The sequence below is a fragment of the Cotesia glomerata genome, linkage group LG2, assembly GCF_020080835.1.
Source record: "Cotesia glomerata isolate CgM1 linkage group LG2, MPM_Cglom_v2.3, whole genome shotgun sequence".
In the NCBI taxonomy this organism is placed as follows: Eukaryota; Metazoa; Arthropoda; class Insecta; order Hymenoptera; family Braconidae; genus Cotesia; species Cotesia glomerata.
In genome coordinates this window covers 24,153,219-24,180,791 of record NC_058159.1, presented here as the reverse complement: position 1 = coordinate 24,180,791, position 27,573 = coordinate 24,153,219, and the positions used below count along the sequence as shown (strand labels likewise).

At 28.1% G+C, this 27,573-nt stretch overlaps 1 protein-coding gene across 4 annotated transcripts in view; it reads right to left on the bottom strand.

The window, feature by feature from the left end:
* Positions 1-27,573, bottom strand: part of LOC123259908 (potassium voltage-gated channel protein Shal) — a 187,998-nt gene that overhangs the window by 24,107 nt on the left and 136,318 nt on the right. For all 4 annotated transcript variants that reach the window (XM_044720720.1, XM_044720721.1, XM_044720718.1 and 1 more), the window contains exons 3-4: positions 17,002-17,190; positions 5,915-6,067 (exon numbers count right to left, since the gene is read on the bottom strand). In XM_044720720.1, the coding sequence (XP_044576655.1) occupies positions 5,915-6,067; positions 17,002-17,190 (342 nt within the window). The remainder of the gene's footprint in view (positions 1-5,914; positions 6,068-17,001; positions 17,191-27,573) is intronic.

The window sequence follows — 27,573 nt, the reverse complement described above, 5'->3', positions numbered from 1 at the left end:
GATAATTTGAATTAAGAAAAAATTAGTTCCACCAAGAATATAATTTCAAGAAAAATTTTTACTTGGGCCAACACAACTTCGGTCTTCCTTCAGGCAACCAAAAATTTTCTTGAGCCAAGAATTTTTTTCTCCAATCAAGAAATTTTTCTTTCTGTGTACATGTAATAAATTAACTACTTAATTTGTGCGAACTATTTAAAAGAGTGGACTAGTAATTCATAAATCATTATGATACAAAATTTCATTTATAAGAATCAAAAATAAAAATAAATAAAATCACAGTCAACTTTTCTCAGCCGGGTTATTTTACCCTTTTTCTCAAATAAAATAGTATTAATAAAAATAAAAGTTACGGATAACGAATTAAAAATAATTTTCTTTTCTCAACCAACGTTGTGCAAGAAAATGAACAATAAAAATAATTTTATTATGGAAATAAGGGCGCAATAATTAAATTTATGGTTACGAGTGAGCGGGGTGGAAACGAGTGAGAGTAAAAGTGAGAATAAGTAGATGCATTTGTATGAAATATAATAAATATGGAGTAAGAATATTATAAAGGAACTTTTCAAAGGAAAAAAGTGGAGATAATAAATATTTTGAAGTCATTACATTTTATTAGTTAGAATATTTAAGAATAGTTTTTTTAATATTATGGAAAAATAGGAAGAATAGTAAGTGACCCGTGTAAAAAAAAAATTTCCTGAAAAGTTCCGGAATAGTTCCTGGTCCGGAACGTTCCTATGATAAGACAATCCGGAACATCCCCGGAATACTTCTGCAATGTTCTTGAAATAGTTCTGGAACATCCGTGGAACACTTCCGGAACATTTCCGGAAAATCTCCGGCAGATTTATAGAACATCGCTGGAATACTTCCAGAATAAATTAGGAATACTTCCAGAACATCTCCGGTACACTCCTGGAATATTCCCGAAATACTTCTGGAACAAATCGGGAATAGTTACAAAATATATCGGGAATACATCGGGGATATGTTTAAAATATTCCTGGAAAAATCCTCGAATACTTCTGAAACATTTCCGGTAAACGTTTGGATTATGTTCCGGAAGTATTCCTAATTTATTCTCGAAGTATTCCAGCGATGTTTTATAAGTCTGTCGGAGATTTTCCGGAAATGTTCCGGAAGTGTTCCATGAATGATCCAGAACTATTTCGAGAACATTGCAAAAGTATTCCGGGGATGTTCCGGATGGTCTTATCATAGGAACGTTCCGGACCAGGAACTATTCCGGAACTTTTCAGGAAACTTTTTTTTTACACGGGGAATAAATAGATTGTTGAATAAAAAAATGATTGTTGTGATGCGCTTAAACTTGTAAGGTTGGCACAAGCTCAGGCTTTCAATAGATGTTTAGAATATTATGGAAGACGTGGGAAAAGGTTCACACTGACTTTAAGTGCAAATATCACGAATACTTTCGAGGAAGAGATAGAGATGTAGAAATTCTGATGCTGAGGAGGATCGTGGTAAAGGTGGAGGTGGAATTGGAAATGATGGTCCTTGTTGAAAGTATTTAGAATAAGAGAGTGAGATATTAAGTGCAATGGCGAAATAGTTCTCCAGGAGGTGAAGGGACAAGGGCGACTAAGAAGGCTTCGGAATTCCCGTGGAAGACATCGCAACGCCATTTACCAGCGGAGATTCTTAATCGGATACTATGCTATTATATATGCTAACTGTACTATTTTTTCAAGAATAAGACTAAGTTTTTTTTTTTTTTATTTGTACTACTATTTTATTCAATTTTTAGTTAAATTTTTAATCTTTTGATTGTTTTTACTTTTTTTCACCCCATAATTATACACTGATTTTAGTTTTTTATTTATTTCTAAGAGGATATACTTTTGATACCTTCTTTTGTTCCCTAAAGTTGAAAATAAGAATCAGAATGAGATTTTTATCATTTTAAAGTTTTAATTTTGAAGAATATTTTATTTAAGAGCTGAATTATTTTAATTAAAAATACTTTTTTTATATTTCAATTTTTTTTTTTCTAATAATTTTTGTTATGAAATTTTTAAGGATAGTTTTGTAAAAAATGAAAAAAGTCTAATAAGAATACTAAGTTGATTAAAGAGAAGAATAATAAATTAATAATAGAATTTTGTTGAACACTGACAGAAGGATTCTTTAATATTTCATTAAATTTATTAACTGTTAATAAATGATTTTTTTAGTTTAGACGTTTCAATAAATGATTATTAAAATTTAATAAATTATTTATTAAATACGATCTAATATATATTTTAATAAATATTTATAAATGATTAACAAATCGTTCATTAAATACAATTTATTTACTAGCTGTTAATAAATATTAATTAACAGTTACAGTACATATGTTTAAACTTCATAATTTTAATAAATAATAAATTTCTGTTAAATCAGGTAGATTAATTATTTTTTATAGAAAAAATAGAGGAATTAAAATGAATAATAAAACAATACTTATAATAAATTATAGAAATTTTAGTGGTGAAAATTATTAGCGTATCGTATTTTTTTCTTCATTTTAACCGTTTTATTCGTTTGGTGATTGGTCAATTAAGATAAAAACGATATTTTTTAAAGAATGAGGACGCGCGAAGCGCGCATGACGGTTTCGTCTTTATTATAATTATGGAGTTATTTATTGATGAATGATTTTTACACCCCGCCGTGAAAAAGACATTTTCACTCTGAAAAAAATTTATTAATCTTTAATAAATGTACTTTTTGAAAAAAAAAAGTATTCATTAAAACTCAAAAAAAAATTATTTAATAAATAAATTATTTCCAAATAAATGAATTTATTAAAAGTTAATAATAAAATCTTCCATCAGTGAATCAACTAAATTTTTTTAGTGTACAAAATGTAACGACTAGAATATAATTGGGGCGAAAATGAGATAAAAAACTAAATCGCTTAATAAAACCTTATTGATTAAAAAAGAAAAAGAGGATAGTAAATTATGAGGGACAATATCAAGTTAAATAACAGCGAGTTAACTAGATATAGGAGCCCGTATTATTTGAATTTTCTTCCCGGACTACGCCGTATACCTTTATATATAATGTCCAACTACATATGAGAACTCATTGTTGTAAAATATATATATGTAGTAACACCTATCCTCATCCCGAGTATCATTATAACGATGACCATGATATCGTCCAATAGTAATTACACTAGAGGGTAAAGATAAATTTATACGAACACTTTCAGTGAAATTGCACGCCAGATATAGTTTCAGACTTGCCGATTATACACATTTGATATGTTTTTAATGAAAGTATAAACGATCCATAACTATCCAAAACAGCTGTCACATTCGAAATTATTTTTATCTTCGACCCTAGATTAATTACACTGAAAAAAATAATTTTATTTATTATTTTTAACATTATTTTTTACAGCGTAACAGTATAAACATTAACCAACGAAGCGCATTTATTATTTATTTATTTATATTTTTATAAATAGAGATAAGAACGTTGATTTAAAATTTATGATATGTCGCGCGTTAATCGTCTATTGGCACACTTAGTGATTGATAATCACTTGAACCTTTACAGTTTGTATCAAATTATTCACGCAAACCGCTTTTATTATTAATCATTACTAATTATAAAAGGGCGATAATTATTTATATTATATGCAGTACAATTTTATACGCCATTTTAATACTAGTAATGAAAAATTTACTTCGATTTAATACTGAATTTATTTTACTTTGAGTATTAAGTAATATTATTACTGTACTGATTATAAGAGCTATTGGCGCACATTTTAAATAATTATGTGCTCACGCAAGATAAATTTTATTTATCTCATTTTTTTATCTACATCCTAAATACTTTTTTACAATTTTAAAATCGTCATATTAAAATTTAAAAAATTTTACTACTTTACAAATGAAGAAAAAATTTTTTATCAAGTCGATGTAAGTTAAGATAACACCAGTCCATTATTTTCAAAAATTCTGCAATAAAATTTTTTACTTTTATTATAATATCAATACTTGATATTTTAAGGATTAATGCTTGTTCTGCAAGCTCAAAGAAAAAAAAAGAAACTATACCAAAAATACAACAAACTTTCTAGCTTGACATTTAATTAGTACTAAGTTCTTACACGGAAAAATTCTAATATTCGAATTAACAGAACTCGGCTTTCACTTGACTTTCTTTTGAATACTCAGTTACATTATTTGGGTACTTGGTTAATATTCTCTGAAAAAGAATTCTGTCAAGTAACAATGCGACGGTGGGAGTAAATTTACCAAAAGCTCCCTCACGTTTTTTAATCATAAAATGTTCATAATCATAGATCAAAAGTAACATAATATTATACTATTTTCTCAATTTAATACACTAGCAATAAACGGAATTTTCAAATAAAAATGTCCAATATTCACCGTAAAATTATTAACGCAAACTTTTATGACACTGACCATAATATCCATGACGCAAATTTTTTACAGTCTGGTTTTATATTTTTTTAACAATTTATGGAACCGTAATATTTTTACTAACACGAAACACTACTTTTTTCCATAATAATAAAGACTGTAAATTTTTATTTTTCCATTATATGGTCATCGTAAGTGATAAAGAATATCAATGATTAAAATATTTCTCCAAGTTTGTCGTAGATATTAATATACAAAAATATGGATCCAAATTTACGATTATTTGTAATAAAATTTTAATATTGGGAAAAACAAAATTTAACAGCAAATTTAAAAAGCCTTATTTACAAATACTTTTATAACAAAAAATTAATGTTGATTTTATTATAATAGAAAATAGCATTTTCACCATTCTCTTTGAGTTCCGAAGACGGCTCAGGCCTCCACAAAATCAACAAATTTCTTGTTTATATTCCAATGAAGCGACTAAATCATTCAAATAAACTAATTAATTAATTTTTCTTCTAATTTTTAGTGTAGAAAGCTCATAATTTAATTAACATTATCAAAATTTACTGTGATTAAAAATGGACTAATGTAAAAATTTACACCGACTTTACCTTAAAATTCAATTATTTTGATCATAATTTTTATGACGATTTTATAAATTAACTAAAGAAAAAATATTATTTATTTTCAATGATATAAATAAATTAGAAACTCAAGAATATTTAATTAAAATACGTCAGTTCAGTCGTTGACGTTAAAAATATGAAACCATTCAATTATTATCATACGTGATAATGATAATTGAAAATAACAATAATATTAATATTTAATATAATAACAAACAATTATATATAAAATTTATAATATGTGATATATAAATAAAACAATATCGTCAACAACCGTCACATCAAAAAAAAAAAAAAAAAAAAATTAAACAAAATTAGTGCCGGCCGGCGGACACTTGATAAAGCGACCTATATCAAATCGAATCGTATTTATTATATGCAATTTATCGAATACCCTGTCATGTGTGCACGTAAAATTATTATGATTAATTTATTTTTAATATTCATCATTATTTAAGTAATAATAATCATTATTATTATTATTATTATAGTTTGATATTTAACATTAATATATTGATATTCACGTAGTCGACTTAAATTATACTCGACGGCATACTCGAGTGTGTAAACAATAGTAATGATGGTAAATATTAATTACAGTAGCGATTGTAAGTAAAAGTATGAAAAAATTTAGACCCGGGTCTCGTTGTAGGGACTGTCGGGAGCGCCAGTGTTAAAGCGACGGCGATCGGCGTCACCGGGAATGTTAAATGCGACGCTGGGGACCACGGTAGGATCCGCGTAACGCGTAGAATGAGATGGATGTGAGTGCGATTGCGATTGAGATTGCGATTGCGATGATAAGGACGGCGGACCCTGATCGCTGATTGATGTCCTGGAGACGAGGATGCCCCGACCGCGTACCTGATAACGCTGAGGATAGCAACGCCCGCAGCATGACTGCAGCAGTCCACCACGCGACGCTGTGCTGTGGGCCGGCGATGTCAAAGGCGATGGCGAACCTGGCCTCTTTGGCGCTCCATTGAATGGTACATCCATCTCCACGAATTCCCGGTCCTTTAAAACAAAATTTAATTTTTTAGTTATTATTTATGGTCATGTTATTTGTTTATTTCCACAGATTCGGTAGAATCTGGCGCCAAGTTCCGTTCAAATCCGTTGTAAACGGAGCGCCAGACTACCAAGTGTGTTTACCGTAAGCAGAACGATATTTTCAGGTTGCAAAATTTTATTCATTCTACAAACCTTTTTTTTCTTCAATGATACTCTATAATAATACGTTATATGTTATATTATCAATATTAATTAATAATGGTCTTTGAAAATAATAAATTCTATTTAAAATTAATTAAATTCACTGGCACAAACTATAGCGACCCAGATTTTTAGATCCTGACTTTTTTCTTATGGAGAAAGTGACATGCCACAGACTAAATAATTCGAGAATCCATGGTAATCCTTCTATAGATAGGAAACTACAGTTAGAAAAAGATATTTCACAGCTTGCACCTACACCCGCCAGGGTGCGCTAGAATTATTTCTACATAAAATATAGCTTCAAGAGGATAGTTTGTTATAAAAAATGCAGCCAACGCGAGATTTAAGTTGATACCAATTGTCAATTTTTATTATAATTACAAAAAATACTAAAATCCGAACAAAAACAGTTTCACTGTAAAAAATCGCGCCAAGTCCACGTTCATAAGACTTTTAAGAAAAAAAAATTTTTTTTTCTTTACAAAAAGATATAAAATCAAAATATTAAAAAATCCAAGTAACCGATATGATTGTATATAATTTTCGGAAATTAAAAAACATTTTGTTGTAAATTTAAAAATTAAAGAAATAATTTTGGAACGTACTTGGTGTGCGTCATTGTGTATGTCAAATTTTTTTTCAGTCTTAGTAGATAGATTTTACGAATTTTATAAAAAGTAAAATATTTTGCAACCACGCACACTAAATACGTTCCAAAATTATATCTTTAACTTTTAAATTTACAACAAAATGTTTTTTAATTTCCAAAAATTATATACAATCATATCGGTTACTTGGATTTTTTAATATTTTGATTTTATATCTTTTTGTAAAGAAAAAAAAATTTTTTTTTCTTAAAAGTCTTATGAACGTGGACTTGGCGCGATTTTTTACAGTGAAACTGTTTTTGTTCGGATATTTATTTAATGATGCCAAGGCCGTGGCTAAATGGCAAAGTTTACAAAATAATTTTTATAATAGTGGATACAATAATATAAAAAATCTAGGATATAATAAAGATACTTATGATTAATTATAATATGAATTTGAATTTAATTTTAATCTGATTTAACTAGGGTAGATGAGTTGATATAACTGTTAGAGGTACAGTCAATAATCAATAATGATAACAATGTTATTTATATTAATACAGAGAATGATAATAAGTAACTTAATTTAAGTTTCAAGCTCCATTAAATAATCATGTTAGTTTTATTTTTATTTATTGTTTTTTTGTTTATGGTAATAAGTTCAAGATTAAAAGAACGCCTAAGATTAAGATTTAATTGCACGCCTCATAGCGCGAAGCGCGTGAGGTTGTGCTTTATACTCGACTAGTCAAGGTCAAGCAATTTTGTGATCTTTAAATGCCTCTATCCCAATCATATTACACTTATACAATGATATAAGTAGATGTACACTGGAAAAACACTTGAATTAAACCATCTTTTACTTTCTAAAATCATTTCATGTTGCTATTTTGGAAAAAAAAACGTTTTGAAAAAAATTTTACGTGGACGTCCGGATGTCACACCATTTTGGATGTACCAACGATTACTCCTGAACAAATTGATATTTCAAAACCGAACTTTTTTTATTAGTTTAAGAATTCGATTAACTGGGTCCGTATTTCATATCAGTGGTCTAGTTTACGTACTGTTTTTTTTAATTGAATTTTTATTAAAATTGACTACGCGATACAACCGTACAAAACCAAACGAACTTTTCTTATTTGTCACGTGGAAACTATGGCGCCACTTGATCAAGCTAGATTTTTTTAGACTGCGTGCGCATATGACAAGAAAAAAGGGCGCCGATATTTAAAAAAAAAAATATAAAATACTCTGTAAGAAACTACTTAATTATAATTTTTTTTTTTTTTTAATCAATTACACAATTAATTTTTTTCTTAAAAAATGAATGAGCGTCATGAGGCGTGCACTTTTGAATTTTCCAAACTTTTTTTAATTTTTGATGAGAATGGATGTATCTAACTATACATAATATTAAATAGTTAAATGATTATTCGATCGAAAAAAAAAAGATATATAAAAAAATGAATGCATTTATCATTTTTAATTTATCATTGAGTGAAGAAACTTTCATCTTTCGTCTCAAGATTTTAGAAATCTGATAGTATTATCTTATTGAGAAAGTCTTAAAAATTGTACTAAGCAATCACTTATTCACCATATATAAGCGATAAACAAATTTAATGATAAACTATTTACATGAAATTATATTTTTTAATAATTGATATTCTATTCATATAAATACTTTAATAATTTATATTTTAATAAATATGATATTAAAATTATGTATGCTCAAGTTTCGCTTCTAGAGATATGGAGTAAGATAGTTTCAGACAGGGTTGCAAAATATTTAATTTAAGAATTTTTCGTTTATTCTTTCAAGTAAAATGAATAATTATAATTGACTAAATTATACATTTCTTAGAATAATAGTTTAAATATTTGAATAATACATTAATTAAGATTTGTAATTATTAATCTTAAAAAAAATGCATTAGCGACATTTTTTAAACTATTAATTATTTTAAAAATTAATAACATTAAAAATTTCATTTAAGTATTTTTTTAGAAATTGTAAATTTTAATCAAGTAAATCTTACATTTTTCAAAAAGTTTATAATTTGAAAAATTAAATTAATGTGTTTTTTGCAACCCTAAAGATCTTCAATAAAATTTTTCGAACGTTAAACAAATTCCATTTGTAAAAATTTTGAAAAACTGTGAATTGAATTTTCCTTTTTATTCTATCAGTACTAATTTATTTATTGAATAAAAAATCAATAGTCAAAACTGAAAATTTTGATTAAAAATATGAAAATTTCAATTTTTCTCACTTTTACAATGATTAGCATGAGAATCATTAGTTGTTAGAATACAAAAAAAAAAAAAAAACCTGTTAGAAAACACATTTGGAGAAACTGAACTATGATAAATTGACTTAAGAGCAAAAAGCCGTCGGAAGTTCAATGATAGATGAAGCAAAATGAAAGATAATATTTTCATAGCAGAAGTTTTTCTACGTACAAGCTTACTATTTATGTCTTACCCATTCTATCAGATCATAATCAATCAACAATAATTTAATCATGTGCAATACTTGAAACTTTATATAACTAATCGACTTCGACATTATTTGTTCATCTCTATATCAAATATTGGAGGTAAACTCAGAATGATCTGAAATATCTAGCAAAAACATAGTATGACATGATATGAGCTATAAGTCAACGTTGTGAGAAACATCAATCTTAGTCATACTGCCTTTTATGGTCAAGAAAAGAAAATTACTCTCAATATTGTCGATAATTTTGAACTAACACACTTGTATTCATAAAATAAAATCATTAGAATAGAATATTTTAAAATGCTATTTTTTCTTGATTTAAAATAATAAAATAATTAATAAAATAACAATTAGAACCTTGTCAATAATTTATGTTTTCACTTTAGCAGATTGTCTTAAATACACCATGATTTTGTCTGACAATTTTTTTGTCATTTGTCAAAAATAAGTACCCAGAGTCTGGTTCATTTTAATGTCAATAAAGCCGATTACCAATTAAAATTATAATTGATATGCAAAGTTATAAAATAATTAAACTTTTCCGTAATTAACCAATTTTTAGTCGGTGAAACTTCTACTAATCCCATCTGCTAAAAGTTTAAATCAATTCCCGTAGTACATATTAAATTTTTCCCAACCTCAATTTATCCATTGCAAATTCCAAATTAACCTCCCATTCTCTAAAAATAAGTTAAAGCCAAGGGAACATTTTAAATTACAAAATAAAAAATCTCAAACCAAATTCCATCATCCAATTATATTTTTACGGACTTCTTGGGCACGCTTCTAATACAAAGTTCCCTTAACAGCCCATTTTGTAGTTAAAATAAGCCAGGACAATTATTTCGACCAGTTAATGCAATTCGTGCAATAATAAAGACACGGGTTTAAGTAATTTTCAAGCAAGTAAAATAAAATCCTTTTATACTCTTCCCTAGAAATTTTTATTCTTCCAGCAACTAGTTAATTTTTTCAGAAACGTACTCTGGACAATTAACCGGTATTCATGGGCGCTCGTAGGAGATAAAGTACTAAGCTAAGTATGGAAAAAAAGTCTATCGTTGTACCTTATAGCCACTACCTGACCTGGGTTACGAATACAGAAAAAAAACTAGAGAACGTCCAATATCATCATATCAGAGGTTTATTGGAGCAACAAAACTACGCTGACCGTCGCTAACTTTTCCTATAGCCGTCAACCACTTTGCCGTGTAGTGTATAGTGATCCAATACAACTACGATATTTTATTTTAGCAACAGACTTTTTGCTAACGGCTCGCTGAAATGTTCCAGTTGAAGAATCCAGAATTTTTATTACATAAAAGGAAATTTACCCGCGAGCTGAGAAGCATTTCAGTGTACGATACACCAATGGGAAAAATCCTTCAAACTAAGAAAAGAAAACTTTAAATCACCTACGAAATGCTTTGTGCTGGGACGTTTCTTTTTTTTTTGCCTCAAGTAAGAAGCAGGAAGACTTGCTTTATATACTTATTCATTTCTTTTATTTTATTTTTTTTTTTTTTAGAATTAAAGGCCTCGAAATGTGAATCAAAATTCATGTAAACTTTACTAAATGCAACAGAGTGTGCTCCTAGACGGTGATAAGTTAAAGTTGCGAAATATAAAATAGAAGCATCGGAAAAGATAGAGAAAGTAACTGGATGCTCAAAGCATAACTTGAACTCATACTTCATACTTAATCTTATCTTTCACGCTCATGCTCATACGTTTTCCTGTTTTCCATTCCCATGAGGGATTCAGAAGAATCGATATCATCCTATCACGTCTCATCTGGATGCTACCGGGAACGCAATGAACCAACAACTTCCAATGAGAATTTACTTTCTGCAAGTTTGTAACGAACTAAAACGGCTACAGGCGTCGACTGTATATTTATATCTATAGATTGGCAAATATAAGTCAGTAATTTTTGTTACAACCCTCGCGTTTTAGATCTACAGCTTCAACTCTCTACTTTTTGGTTTAATCATTTGATTTGTGATTGAAAGTTTAAGTTCCTTGGAAAATAACAATTCGAGCATGGAGAATTTGTAAAGTTTTTTTAATCTAAAGTCTGAGAAGCTTCTAAAGGATTCCATGCTGTCCTAGTGGATGTTAAAAAAAAAGTATGAGAATAGAGGTAATATATTTTATAAATATAAATAATGCTGTGAAGCGGGAAAGAATAGGAGTTACGGTAATTATTACGTGAAGCGTTCCACATTCACGTAACAGGATATTGGTAGGAAAGGATTGAGAAAGGAATGTGGAGAGGATCATCTTAATGTGAGTTTATAGAATATGCGAGAAAAAATTATTAGATAGCTCGGACTGGGATTCGAACCCAGAACCTTCCGAAGACATGTTGGCTACTCTACCATTTGAGCTATCCGGTCTATACACGAAAAAGAATTAAAAGAAAATTTTCTTCAAGTTTATTGGAGAAAAATAATTTTCGGTATTATATTTCCTGATGAAAAAAAAGTTTTATGATGGAGATGGATATTGAGTGGAGATTTTTCTGGTTAGACATGAAAAGAGTCTTAGGGAGACAGCGGAAAAAATCCATGGAAATATTCAATACAGCAATCCATCATTTTGCCATTAAAGGAAAGTTAAATATTATCTGTTACTGACGTGTACGCTTTTAACTTTATTTGGTTAACCCAGAAATGAGAGAGATGTATATTTTTTGGATTTTAAATTCATACATTTTATTATATGCTTTCAAAAGTTATTTTAAAGAGAAAAAATGAAACAAAGCTTTAAATCCAATAGAGCATGGAATTTCGAATTGATATTGGAGGAAATCGATAGGGCTTTTCCACTCAAAGAAAATTCCATCCAGGCTCATACACTCGTATTGGAAAAAATATCCTGTTCTTATTATATTGTCCTCCAAGCAAAGGGAGGATGCAGATAACGATCTACAAGGATTTTCGTAACAAGTCACGTCTTGCACTTTTATCGGCAAAATGAGGATAGAAATTCTGGTATTAAGGATTTTAAAAGTAATAACGATAACAATATCGAACTGAACATTTTCACATCGACACTATTGCTGTTTAATCCATGTGTATTATGGTTATTGTTATGGCTGAAGAGGTGCTCGAATTGTAAACCGAGTAATTATTGGTATTAAGTGATTTAATTTTTTGAAAATCTACTTATTGCTTCCCATGAAAAAATTTTCTGATATGGTCTTATATACATTGAAATGATCACATATGGTCATATGAGGCAATATATGAAAGTAAGAAAACGTATCCGACATTAATATGTATTATAAATCAAAAATCGATTTAGTAGTTGATTAAATTAAAAATTAATGTTAGATAAGCTCCTCACAAGAGTCAATAAATGATGGTGACAGTCATTTAAATAGTGAAAAAATCTTTCAATTTCTTGTAAGTTCAACTTTGCCCTTGGATAACTTTTAAAGAATTAGATTCATCAAAAAATTATAAGAGATCTTTTTTATAAAGCCTTCAGTTTCCTACAAGAACATGTTTTGCTTATTCCTGTATGTTTATCTATTTGTGAGTTAAAAAATTCCAAAGTTAACTTTTTCGATACAGCTGAATGGGCTATCTGATGATATCAGGACATATTAATCCATATCAAGCCTGATATGACCGATTTTAATTTCAGGCCTTATATATGTTCATGTCAGGACATAGAAAAATTTTATGTGAAAGTATTATACCATTTCAGGCCATATCGAGGGTTTTCTAACGCAACCACGTATCTTAATTTTTGAAGATGAAAAGGTTCAACTGAAAAATTAATAATTAATTATAAACGCATTACTGAAAAAAAATATTAACCAGATTAATAATAACGTGACTGAATATACGTGACTGAATAAACCATATTAAAGCAAATTTTAAGGGAGTTGGGAAAGAACAGATAGGTGAAAGGGGGGGACCTACTCAGTGGGAATTTTTCCGTAATTGAAAAAATAATCAGACATCCCAGACTGGGAATCGAACCCAGATCTCTCGGTTACGCGCCAAGGGCTCTACCAGTTAAGCTATCCGAGACAAGTACTGACTACTTTATTCAGTCACGTATATAAGACCCACCGAGCAAACAACGCCACCGTCCATCTTACGGTAAAGAGCCATATTAAAGCAAATTTTTAAGGGAGTTGGGAATTTATTGTTATACATATTGATAAATATTGTTTTTATACGGAAAGATTAGAACCCGACTGGTTTGTGTTATGCACCAGACTCAGTCGTGTGCAAGAAAAAATGGAAGAAAAATTAGTTTACACCAGACTGAGTCGTGTGCGCACCAGAAAGAGTCGTGTGCGCACACGACTCACTCATGTTCTGCACCGGACTCCGTGCATAATAACCACTCTGGCACCGCACACGACTGAGTCTGGTGTAAAACACGAACTAGTCGGGTTCTAATCTTTCCGTGTAGATGAATATTAATTTTTTATAAGCTATTTTTCACCTCGTCTCCAAAATCGTCATTTTTGAGATACGAGTTTGCGTCAGAAAACCATCGATATATGTATTTATAGTATTTTTTGATAAGGCAACATACACGATAAAAAATATTGTGTAAAATCAACACAATTTCTGTGTTAAATACGGTCCACACAAAATTAGTGTTAAAATTCAACACACTTTGTGTTTAATTAACACAAATTTTGTATTAAAATAACACAAACTTTGTGTTAAAATAACAATAATTTTGTGGGGACCGTATTTAACACAATATTTTTTACTGTGTATGGACATATCAAGCCATTTCGAAGAATGTTTCCATGGGTAACCGACGTTGTCTGATATTGCTTTAAGGTCTTTTACAGTGTTGTTAATAAAACTGAATGAATTGCCAGACTGCATAATACAAGAGAGCAATAATTACGTGACATTAAACTGGAACCCTTACATTTATTCTATTTAGTGCCTTAAATATTCAAATGATGCCATAACTACAGATGATTTAATCTCAAATGCATTGTTCGTGAACGTCACCCGAGGCATGGTGAACAATGTAATAAGAGTAGTTCTCGTAACATGTACACGGCAATATAACGAGTGCTCTAATACTAGCATTTACTTAATACAACTATTATATGTACAGTTCGCTGACTCATTTTCACTGGAACGATTCATACTCAGTACACACATGGGCATTATTGCTTTTCTTCACTCACTTGGTTTGGATATTTATACACGACAGGACAAGAAGAACAAAAGAGAATGACAACCAAACGACTTGTAGTAAACGAATTCTACGGCTAAAGTGCTTCCGGGGAATCCGGATGTTAAGCAAAATATATAATATATGCATTGCATCCTTGTGTTACAAGAAAAAAAAGATAACAAACAGCACTTCACTATTTATTTACACACTACACGGAAAAAAAATATCGCTCTCAGAGCAATACTGTATTGCTTTATAGTAGCTATCCTCACTTAACCATCTATTTGACTGTTACTAGAGCCATCTACCAGATCGCTCTGACAGCAATACATTAGATAGCTAAAATAGCTACACGAGATTGCTGGAAGAGCCATACGGGATTGATGAGAGGGCTAAACGCTTCGCTGTAGTCTCAGATTTCGCGCCGAGTCTTGTGTGTTGGCATACTTTATAACCTTCAAAATACTTGTTTTGTTTATCATGAATTTATTGATGACTACGCATTAAAATAATAATTATGTAATCTTAAAGAAACATTATTTAATTCGGAGATTACAATTTAAATAATCAGTAAAAATATAGTTAAATTGAAATTATATAGAAAATTGATTCAAATTAAAGCGCAATATTATCAGAACTGAAAACCAATGTTAATTCTGAAATTTTTTGTTCACAGAGAAATAAATTAGTTTATTAATTGATACAGATTTATTTATTATGTAAAGTCATAAAGTAATTTTATAATAATAAATAAATGATAAATTATAGTAGAGAACTTATTTTTTCTTTTATTTTTAAACAAATTTGAACTTAGTTAAAAAAAAAAAAAAAAAGTTCACAAAAATTGCAATGAAACAGTTTTTAAAAATTTTTAAGCGTTTTTTTTTTATTTTTGTAAATTACTTATTACTTTTTTTAAAATTGTCTAACTTCTGGCTATAATTTTACTTATTGGTGATAAATATCATAAAACCATGTTTTTATTTGAGTTATAATTTCTAATAATTCATTATGATAATTATCTAAATTTTTTATTGACCTTTTTAATATTCTTCAATTAAATTTTTTTATTTAATAGAAATAGAATAAATAATTTAAAATTATTCAATCGATAAATTTAATTTTTTATAAATTATTTTGAAATATTTATGCATAAATATTTTTATTCAATTATTCGATATTGGTATGTGTATATATGGTTAAGACAGATGGCGCCGTGAGAAAATGTAGTATAGCTCTTCTTTAAAATGGCTATCAGAGCCACACAGTATTGCTACTGTAAGAATATTTTTGCTGTAGTGGCGACCTACAAGTAGCTATCTAATAGATGGCTCCAATGGTAAAATTTTTTTCTCCGTGTAAAGAATATTTTTTTTTATTTTTATTAATTGAAAATTATTCAATTTTTTCTCTTTGTTATCATGTTAGAATATTTGTTTTGGTTAGTAGTTTTTGTTGGAAAACAATTAATAACCATAAGACTTCAATAAAGGATAACAAAAACATCCTATGAATTTTATTTTGATTGACAAACAAGATTTCATATATTAATATAATTTTTAATTGGAAAAGTTTTATCAATCCACTGGCTATTAAATGAGATTTTTATTTTCGGGTTTTCACTGAGACATTAAAAAGTTTTATTAGATTTTTTTACAATTTTTTAGCGAAAATTAAAAAAAAAATATGATCCACATTTATGAGGAAAAATGTGTCAATAATTAAAACTTTAGATTTTTCGCGGCGTAAAAAATAATTATACTTTATGATGATAACGAAAAGCTGATAAAAATATTATATAAATTTTGATGTTCGGTTAAGTTATAATAATAATTATGATTAAATTAAACGTATTACAAAAAATTGTACAAGATTATAAAACCTTTTGAGGTACTCCAAGTTAAGTGGGAAATGAAAAAAATTAATGGTATAAATTGTGACATTATTTTGAAAATTGATAGGCCATAAAAATGAATTAAATAGGACTTTATGTGGTCAACCAAGGTGTATCAGAAGATCAAAAGTCTTTAAATTTTTTACGAGCATTTTATGAGCCCTCGGCTTAGCCACAAAAGTCAGATGTGGCGAAGTTAGATAGTTAAGCTGGCGAAAAATCATCTTAGGGCTCACTGACCGATGAAATTGGGGAGCGAAATACATTTATATCAGTCGGTAAAAAGTCTTACTGGGTATCAACGGAAAATTGACGGCTTGGAAAAATAACTATATTTGATCCTTTAATTTTTGTGATTTATGAGATGTAATTTAAGAAAAAAAAAATTAGATGGAAAAAAATAATTTTTCACTGTTTATATTTATTTGATGTAAATGAAGGAAGTTAAATGATGGAAATGCTGAAATTAAATTTCAAGTTCATGTCAGTCTCGGGGGAAGCATAGTGTTGAACGAATAAACAAAGTGAGGTCATATACCGTGAGAAAAAAGTAATATAACTATTTGCTCACCGTGGTCTTCTCTAAACATCGAAGAAGATGATGATGCTGAAGCTCAAATATATCCTCCTCTCTCCAAGTTTCATCCGTCTGTAATCCACTTTCCAGGGCAGCGATTCTCGCCTCAGCAGCTTTCTTTTTGCTGACAAATGCTGCCCCACTCGACGCCTTTGCGATTCTGATACGTGCCAGCCTCGCTTTCTGAAATGTCAAACAAAACAAAAATTAGTCGGGTTTTATCAACTAAAATTAGCCAATTAATGGTTCAAAGAAAATTATAATAATTTACGAATTTTCGTTCTTGAAGGCTCATAAGTTTAATTGTTGCAGCCTGAGCAGCAACACGGTTAGTACGTGGCTGCAATTGAAATTCTACAAGTTTTATTGCTCGTAATTTTCGGTCACAGAGCAATTTAAGTCCGCTAGTTTCAATAGTTATACAGTTAAACTTTAGAAAGCTTTTTGTTCTCTGCTCATTCTCTCAATTCAACCTCTGTCCTTATACACAGTCGCTTTTGCGGTTAATTAACCTATTAAATAGTTATTCTATTGTACTAAGGACAACATTATCGATATAAATACTCTATAAGCGTTCCTATTATCTTTGTACACTCTGATTAATTAATTTATCAATATTCATGATAACAATAATGACAATAATGGTATTATTGTATGAATTTAGACGCCTTAAGCAAATTCACAAATTATTATTCTTTTTTTTTTGTTTTAATTGTCTTTGAAAGAAATAATGAAAATTTTTAATTGTCACCGAAAAAATATTTTTGTTTTTTTAAAGCAAAATGGGGTATCTAAAAAGAAAATATTTTTTTAAGAAATTTTTGGGTTATCCCAGTTTGTCTCTCTCTCCCATTTTTTATTTATTATTTTTTTTAAATAATTTTATTATTATTATTTTTATTTTTCGTTATTTGATTAATATCATAATGATATAGTTTACTAATTGCAATGTACGATAGGTCAATAAAATGTTAACAATGTCTCAACAATGTAAACTATTTCCAATATATACTGAAACTTAATTATTTACCTTGTAATACCCTATGTAATATCGTGTGGTATGGTACATATTTCGAAATTGTAGGTTACATCGATACCATAATATTATTTTTCGACGAACTATGAACTTTAGAAAAACAAAAAAAAATATGAATTTTCAGAAAAAAAAGTTACCAATTCAAAAAAAATCCATTAAGCTTTTTGAACTACAGCACTGAAATTAGTTTTCATTAAAATGAAGTAAAAAGCTATTGTTATTGAAGGATGTGAAATTATAAAAGGGTTTTATTAAAATTTTTCATGCGGGTTGACATTGCATAAAAACACACTGCTCGAAATGTAAATGGTAAATGGTATATTAAAGGTTACTTTGAGTTTTATGTTTAAAATTAGTTACTTTTCATTTCAGTTGATTAATTGATGACCGCAGGAAAATGTTTTTGAAATAGTTCGTTTTTATCAATTAAAATAATTGTAATGTTCCGTGAAAGTTTAGCTGTAGAACAATGCAGTCACTCGTACAGCCAATTAGTTGCTGATAACTAGACACTTTAAATGATTTTATTGGTTTCAAGTATTGATTTTAGCCTAAAAAAAGTATTGGATTTAATTAGTGGCGTAGTAACGTAAAGGAATTGGGTTAGTAGATAAGGGATGAAGGTTATTTGGAGACTAAAATATTCTACTGTCGGGGATTCAGTGAAATACTGTCCACTTTTTGGGGTAATGTTTAAGGACGTTCTCTTAATGAATGAGTTAAATTAGATTTTGAATTTAAATAACTTTTCTTTAAGCAAAAAGCTAAAAAAATACTACTTGATCAATAGTTAATTTTGTTAAACAGCATGAATATGTAAAATTTATGCAATTAAATAATGTCATATTTACAAAATATAAAATATTAAATTTACGGGAATAAATATGTAAAAATAAAATACCCGGTAAAAAAAAAAAAATATTTTTTAAATTATTATATAAAATTATATAAGAATTTTGGCCGCATATAATGCTATAAAGTTTTCACAAAATGTATTTTTCTAATGTTAAGTTTACAAATTTGTTAATGCTAAATTTACATTTTCTTCAATGTAATTTATAAATGTATTGCACGACTTATGATGCGAAGCGTCAGAGAGTGCTTTACGATCGAAAAATTTTTTTCGCCTTATTTCGGCAACTATTTTCATTATTATAGTCTGGTTGTCTGGTAGTCTGTCCGTCATGTATGAAACTCTAAAAACACTATAACTTGCGAAAAAATGCATCAATTAAGTAAAATTTTTTTTTTTAATTCTTTAGGAGAATTGTAGGTCACCGAATGCGATTGGTTAGGTAATTCAGTGTCATTTATGTACAATTAACAAAATAAAAAAGCCAGAAGACTGTATATCTATGTATATCCATGTCAAATTTACATGGATGGTGATATATCTATACATATTACACTGTAAAAAATTTCGGTGTAAAGTTGGACCCAAGGACTTTTACACCGCCGTGTAAGTGTGAAATGTATCAATAATTACGAAATGACCTTGTATCTTGTGAACTATTGACATTTTTAAAGATATAAGCTCATCCTGATGTTACACTCATCAAGACCTTTCATTTGAGTACCCACATCAATTTTTCACATATTTATATATATATTACATATATGTATATATGAAAAATATATCAAAATGCATGTGGGTACTCAAATGAAAGGTCTTGATGAGTGTAATATCAGGATGAGCTTATATCTTTAAAAATGTCAATAGTTCATAAGATACAAGGTCATTTCGTAATTATTGATATTTTTAAAGATATAAGCTCATCCCGATGTTACACTCATCAAAACCTTTTATTTGAGTACCCACATGTATTTTGATATATTTTTCATATATACATATATATAATATATACATAAATATATGAAAAATTGATGTGAGTACTCAAATGAAAGGTTTTGATGAGTGTAACATCAGGATGAGCTTATATCTTTAAAAATGTCAACAGTTCACAAGATACAAGGTCATTTCTTAATCATTGATATTTTTAAAGATATAAGCTTATCCCGATATTACACTCATCAAGAATATTCATTTAAGTACATCATTCTTCATATATTTTTCATATATACATATATGTAATATATATAAATATATGAAGAATGATGTGGGTACTTAAATGAATATTCTTGATGAGTGTAACATCGGACGAGCTTATATCTTTAAAAATATATTTAACACTATAAACATTCGCATTTTTATCAATAGACTCAAATATAGAATCCACTGTATAATTAGATAAATTTTTAACAACTTGAATATTAACATCCTTGTTGCAGACTTTCCAATGATATTAAGATTTACATTGGAATGATTTTACTCCGTAAAATAGCATAATATAAATAAAAAAAATACTTTTAAATATTTATTTCTACATGTTTATATTTATAATTTAATATCGTACAAGTCTGAAACTAAACAATCAAATTAATTAATGAGAAATTTTCAGGAAATACATTTACACGCTTGGTGGTGTAAAATTTAGGATTCACACCGTTCAAATTCAACATACACTTGGTGTGATTTTCACGCCGTCCGTGTTAAAAATTTTTACACCGAATCATTTACACCACACCGAGTCCAAAAAATTTTTTACAGTGTATGTACATTTATTCCACCAGAGGCGCCTGTGCATTACCTTCCTAGTACAGCTGGTTTTTCGGCAATTAATTTTGAACGACTTGTTTTTTTTTTTTTTTTTTTTTTTTTTTATTATTTCACAATTAAATGAGCATTTATTTCCATGTAAAATTTACATTTTTTCTTATGTAAATCTGATATTTTCAGATTGATAGTTTTATAATGGAAAAGTTATATTGCTGAAAATTTGTCAAATTTTTCTGTAATTTTGGGAGGACCTGTTTTTCGCATGTCCTGTTTCTACTGCAGCGCTGCTAGCAAAAGATTTTTAAGCTATGATCATGACGTCACTACAGCTTATTATCAGCGAAATATGTCATAAGATTACAGACACAGTACACTAACTATGAAAGTAAATGAATAATTCTCCACGAGTCAATATTATGCATATAGTAGGCATATTCCTTCATTGACATACAAATATTCATAATGCAAACATAGAAATTCGGCATACATGCCAACATAGGTAAATTTACTAGTTACCCTGTCGGAATAAACTGCTGAAAATTAGTGAACATCTATGTCTATGACCACGTAGTGTGCATGTTCACTAATTTGTAATGCAAAGTACAAAATACACATCCCGTTGCTACGGGAGAGTATAGAGAATATTTTCTGTTTTCGAGAACGTACGCTTGTTCAATTCAAGAAATAAAATTTATCGTGGCAACTACAGCATATGTAACTGTAGAATTCACTAAAGCTCTCAACTTAACTAAAGGGAACACAACAACTTGAAGTAACCTTAATAGCAATTTGTAGTAATACCAACTGCAGTCGATTTGTACTACAGGTTTACCGAGGCTGTTCATGGTATACCGACAACTTGATAATTTCGTTTGGTCATGTTTTAAGTTGCAGTAAAAACAATAACAAAGATAACATTCGTTGGCGTGCATCATTAAATTTCTCATTGCACAGTATATTGAAATAAATTCTAATTTTAGTTACGAAGTAATTGTTAAAAATGTATTTTTTTTGCTGAAAGCGTGTTTTGTTTCTTTCAGAATGAAAATTAATGTTATTGAAGTTATAACATATATAACTCTTCTAAGCAATTAGTAAATAAACCTGTACATTTTAATAAATTTTTCTTTTCTTGTTTCAAAGTAATTAACAATCGCCTCTGACGTATTTTTAATGCGACATTAAAATTGCAGAATTAAAAAAAAAAGAAATGGTGGAAATAAAATTACACTTCAAGCAAAGTGCATTAATCATCGTTATGAAAAAATGTGAAATAATGCCAAGTATATTTTTAAATTTCACGAACTAATTTTTCTCGACGATACGTCGTAATAAATTAAAATTTCATCAACTAATTATTCATCTCTAATTTCTTAAATGTGACGAGTTTTTTTTTTTTCTTTTTTATATCAATATTTATTCAATTTTCAATTACCCGTGAAAAAAAATTGTATACGGCCAGATCTGTCATATAAATTGGTATTAAATATAATTGAATTTCTCAATAACAATGTTCATTAATGCTTCATATCGACGTTCTAATTAGAAAATTGTCTAACTCCATTTTAAAGAATCTTCCATTTGTACGAAAAAACAATTGATTTAAAATTTAATATCACTTTAAAAAACCATTTAATATCATTAATATCTAATAGAGGTATAATATTTAGGTTTTGATCATCTAAATAATTTATAATTGGAATATTGTTGTATCAAAATGTTAAAAAATTACCCTAAAAAAAAATAAGGAGTTAAACAAATTGCTAATTAGACCGTCGATATCATTTATTCATTATTTAAATTTTTTCCTTCGAATTAACGTTAATTATACACTGCAAAAAATTTTTTGGACCCGGTGAAGCGTAAATTAGTCAATATAAAAATTTTCGTATGCAAATTACCCCAAATACCGTGTTAACTTTAGGGGTCGTAAATTTAATATTTTTACACCGCCAACCATATAAATGTATAATTCACGATAATTTACGTTTATAAATTAAATTATACGTTTATAAATTAAATATCTACTCTACATATTAAAAAATTTGTGGTAATCTCCAATTGTCAAATTGTATGGACACAGCCATTTGTATTTGTAATCATGTGCTTCACTCTTCTGAGATTCTTAAAAAGAAATAATTAAAACGCGCGAAATTATTAAAAAAAAAACTTTTTTAATTCTTTTTTTATATTGACACATTAGTCATGAATATGTATTTATATATATCTTATTCTATCAATTTTAACTAGATGCCAATTGCTAATTGTGTTGGGCTTGAGTTGAAACTGGTAAATGTTTTTTAATAAAAAAAATTTCCTATACAATTAATTTTAAACTCTAACATTTACCCGAATTATGTTTATAAGAAACCTGGAAGTATACATTTTTATAATTTGTCTTAACTAATTAATGGCAATATTAAATTTCTCTTTCTTTCTTTGTTTAAAATTAATCAATTTTATTAATTTATGATCAATTTTTTCAATGAATTTTGTCGACAAACATTTAAAATTCTAATAGACTACTCAAAGAAATATTTTTCGGATTATAATTTTGTATTCGAGATCATATGCTAGGAATTATTATTCAACTTACACAAAATTACTTCTTAAAAATTCAAAACAAGTTGTTTAAAAGAATAATTTTTAATTTCAATGTGTACAAACTGTCAAAAAACATACAAGACCAAAAGAACATTCTAATATTTTGATAGTGAACTGTAAAAAAAGTCGGACGCAAAATTAAATCATTCATAGAATCGGCAAGTTCAGTGAAGCAGCGTATCGGTGTATAACGTTGCACAAACAAAATAAATAAGTAACAAGAGGGCGAAACATGATCCCGGTTCTGTTCTGTATATATTTCCAGCAACTGGCTCTAGGGTAGAAATTTCTATTTCCAGCGAACTCGTTGATTATTCTTTCACTATCATATAAAATATAAAAAGAGCAGAAACAAAATGTAAACACGTTTTAGCTGCAACGAGAACTGGAATAATATACCTGAAGTTCAAGGCGAGAAACAGCTTTATATTTTTCATATTTTCTCAAGACATTGTTTCCATATTTTTATCTTTATACTTATTTCTATTATTTATTTCTTTTGTATCTACTTCTTTTCTCGGTATGTGTCTTTGTTCTTATTCTATCTCAATCCCTGTACAGCGTTTTTTTCAAAACCCCGTTTTTCAGTCACCCGTAAAAAATTTTCAAACCCAAGGCATTCTTTTTATTTCTGTCCTTTATGCCCTGTCTGTTTTTGTTGTTTATTTATTTTCATTGCGATTATCTAAGTAATAATCGTCCGCAGTATTTTAAATTAAAGCGAAACAAACTTTTCACGATAAAAGACAACGTCTTTTATTTTCTTCGTATTCATTCGCGTGAAGAAATAAATAAAACGAAATTTATATTTACGGGGAAAACCTCAAGATAGAATTTATCTAAATACTTTGTGGGTTCAGTTCTTTTTTTTACGACTGTAGAGTGAAAATTTTTAGCAAAATTGTTTTATAAGTACTTTTCGGATTTATTTAAATAAGCGTAGCTTCAAAAATCGCATTAAATATTCTGTATACAAAAAAAAAAACTGATTTAAATGTTGCCAAAAATTTAGTGCATCTACATTAACTACAATATTACAACAACTATTTTGACTGAAGAGAAAAATTGAGCCAATTATATTATTTTAAAGATAACTATTTGATTTGATTTAAAAATCCATTCTCTTGGTTTAAAATTCTTGGATTAATATCTTTGTATCTTCAATCGATTACTATTGTGACTTGTATTCAACAGTATACTATCTTCAGTTGATATCACCAAATTCTTCAAACGAAAATAATTTTCATCAATTCAAACTAATTTCGTTATCATTCAACAACTTTAATTTTTACTATGGGTGACAGTAAATGATGACGTGTTAAAAGTTCGATTTTAATAACTAATTACACAAAAAATACTACTCTTGGTCAGACTTTTTTCCAAAAATTATTTCATGCGTATTTAATATCAATTAACAAGATATTAAAAATTCAGCTTTTCATCTTTAAACTGTTTTAATGTCGGATTCACATTCAGCCAAGAAAATAAAGTTTCAACAAATTCCAAAAGTATTTAAGGCTTTTTTTGATAATATAGAAAGAAACAGAAATAAGACCATTTGTTAGTTTTAATGACAAACTTTAAACGAGTCGGTATTATTTTGAAATAATGTTAATACCTAAACAGTTTGCGAAATTATAATTAATTTTTGCCAAACAAGTCACTTATTTTTAAATTTAAATAAACATAATTATCTTTTCAAATTTATTGTACTTTAGATTAAATAAAATAATATTAAATTTTTTATTTTAAAAATCCGAATGACATTGCATCAAAAATATTTAGCCATTGTTGGTCTTTTCAGTTCTCAGTAAAATAATACTGATAAGCCAACATTAAAAGAAATTTGTATATCGATACTGTCATTCTAATACGTCGTATCCCACGTTTAAAAAATTTTACAGCAGACGGTAAAAACAGTTCATTTTTAACATTGATTAAATGGGATTGAATGGATGAAAATATTTATTTAAAAATAGTAATAAAACTATTTGACCTTTAAATTTTTAATATGACTTGTATAATATTGTTGTGATTCTATTTTTGAAAAAAAGGCAATTTGTCAAATTTTGTGGAATATCCCACGTATTATACGACATATTAGAATGGCAGTATCGATATATTAAAAATGAATGTTATCTTTCAACAGTTCATTTTACTACAAACAAAAATTGGCTGCGAAATAAAATAAAAAAACGAGTTATAATTTAATCTTAAAAATAATTACAGCAAAAAATTGTATCAGATTTTAATCCCTTGACTGAATATAGATTTATTTTTATGTTTAGTGTACGTCAGAATCGCCCTTGCGATCGCCAGAGTTGTTTGTTTATTTATTTAGCTAATCAAAGCGGCAGAGTTTGATATATCGGTACGATACGGAATTTCATGGTATGTGTGTATATTAAATGTCTACAAGAATCAATAAAGAACGCAATGCTCCGCGTTAGTTTATACGTTAAATGTTTCGGTATCTTGGTTTGGTGCATCTGCAAATTGTCTGCATGACTTTGATTGTTAAGCCTGCATAAACTTGCTTTTTATTCAACCGCAGTTATGAAAATATTCGAGGCTGTTTTCAATTCAAAGGTTATCTAAATATTTTATTTTTTAACAGTTGCGACATTGGAACTAAAACATAAATTGCTAAAAGCACACGGTTATTTTATAGTACTATTTCGTTATTATTCGAAAAAGCAGAGCTCTTTTTATATAAAAAAATGTGACAGCTTGTCAGTGATACTGCAATATCGGGACATTTCGTTTTGTAATATACTGTAACGTCATATTGCAATACTGCGAATTGTTGAAAAATTTTACGAGAACAATAAAAAATTTAATATTTTAAAAACTGGTGAAATACGAACATTGAATTCGTTTTTTTATTTCAATTAAGTACAACAGTTTGTATTGCAAGAAATAAAAATTGATTTTTTATAAGAATGGTTTTAATTAACTTTTTGTCTTCATTAATTTTTTAAGCAAAATTTGAGCAATGAAAATTATTGATAAATTGTTTGTTCGTTGAGTAATCAAATAAAAAAACTGATTGAAAAAATTTAAGTAAAAATTCTGAGTAAAATATTAAAACTTTTTGTGAAAAATTTAATTTTCTATGAGAAAGGTTTTTATTAATTTTGCAATTTTGAAAGAATTTTAGATCAAACCTTGCTTTAAAAAATTCTGAAACTACACATTTAAAACATGTTCATAAATGTAATTAGAAGATTCACTTAATTTTGTAAAATTTTTTCACCAAAAAGTTCTTAAGCGTGTTCAAAAAATTAGTTTTGAGAAAAATGAATTTAATTTTAAAATTTTTGTTTAAACTTTTTTATATCTAAAAATGTCAAAAAAAAATTTTTTTTTATCGACCTAAAAAAATGCACAAATATTCCTTCAATAACTTTTCACAATAAGCGCAAAATACATACACTGTAAAAATGCGAATCCTAAATTTTACACCACCAAGCGTGTAAATTCATTTCCTGAAAATTTCTCATTGATTGATTTGATTATTTAGTTTTAGACTTGTACGAAATTAGATTATAAATATAAAAATGTAGAAATAAATATTTAAAAGCATGTTTTTTTTTTTTTTTTTTTTTTTTTTTTTTTTATATTATGCTATTTTACGGAGCAAAATCATTCCAACGTAAATCTTAATATCAATGGAAAGTCTGCAACAAGAATGATAATATTCAAGTTGTTGAAAATTTATCTAATTATGTGGTGGATCCGATGTTAGAGTCTATTGATAAAAATGCGAATGTTAATAGTGTTAAATATATTTTTAAAGATATAAGCTCATCCCGATGTTACACTCATCAAGACCTTTCATTTGAGTACCCACATGCATTTTGGTATATTTTTCATAGATACATATATATATATAATATATATAAATATATGAAAAATTAATGTGAGGACTCAAATGAAAGGTCTTCATGAGTGTAACATCGGGATGAGCTTATATCTTTAAAAACGTCAATAGTTGAAAAAGTACAGTGCAATTTAACAAAAGTCATTATTTAAAAAGCAAAATTTTATTTATTTATAGTTCACAAGTCACGACAGTCACATAGAGACTGCAATGTTGCTAATAATAGTTATTAAATTTTCAAAGTTATGAAAAATAACGATAAAAATAACACGGAATAGTGTAAAACAGTAAATTACACCGTGTTAAATTTACACGAGTGAAAATTTCACACGGAGGAAATTTTACACCGACATTTCACACTTACACGGCGGTGTAAAAGTTCCTGGGTCCAACTTTACACCGAAATTTTTTACAGTGTATCAAGTG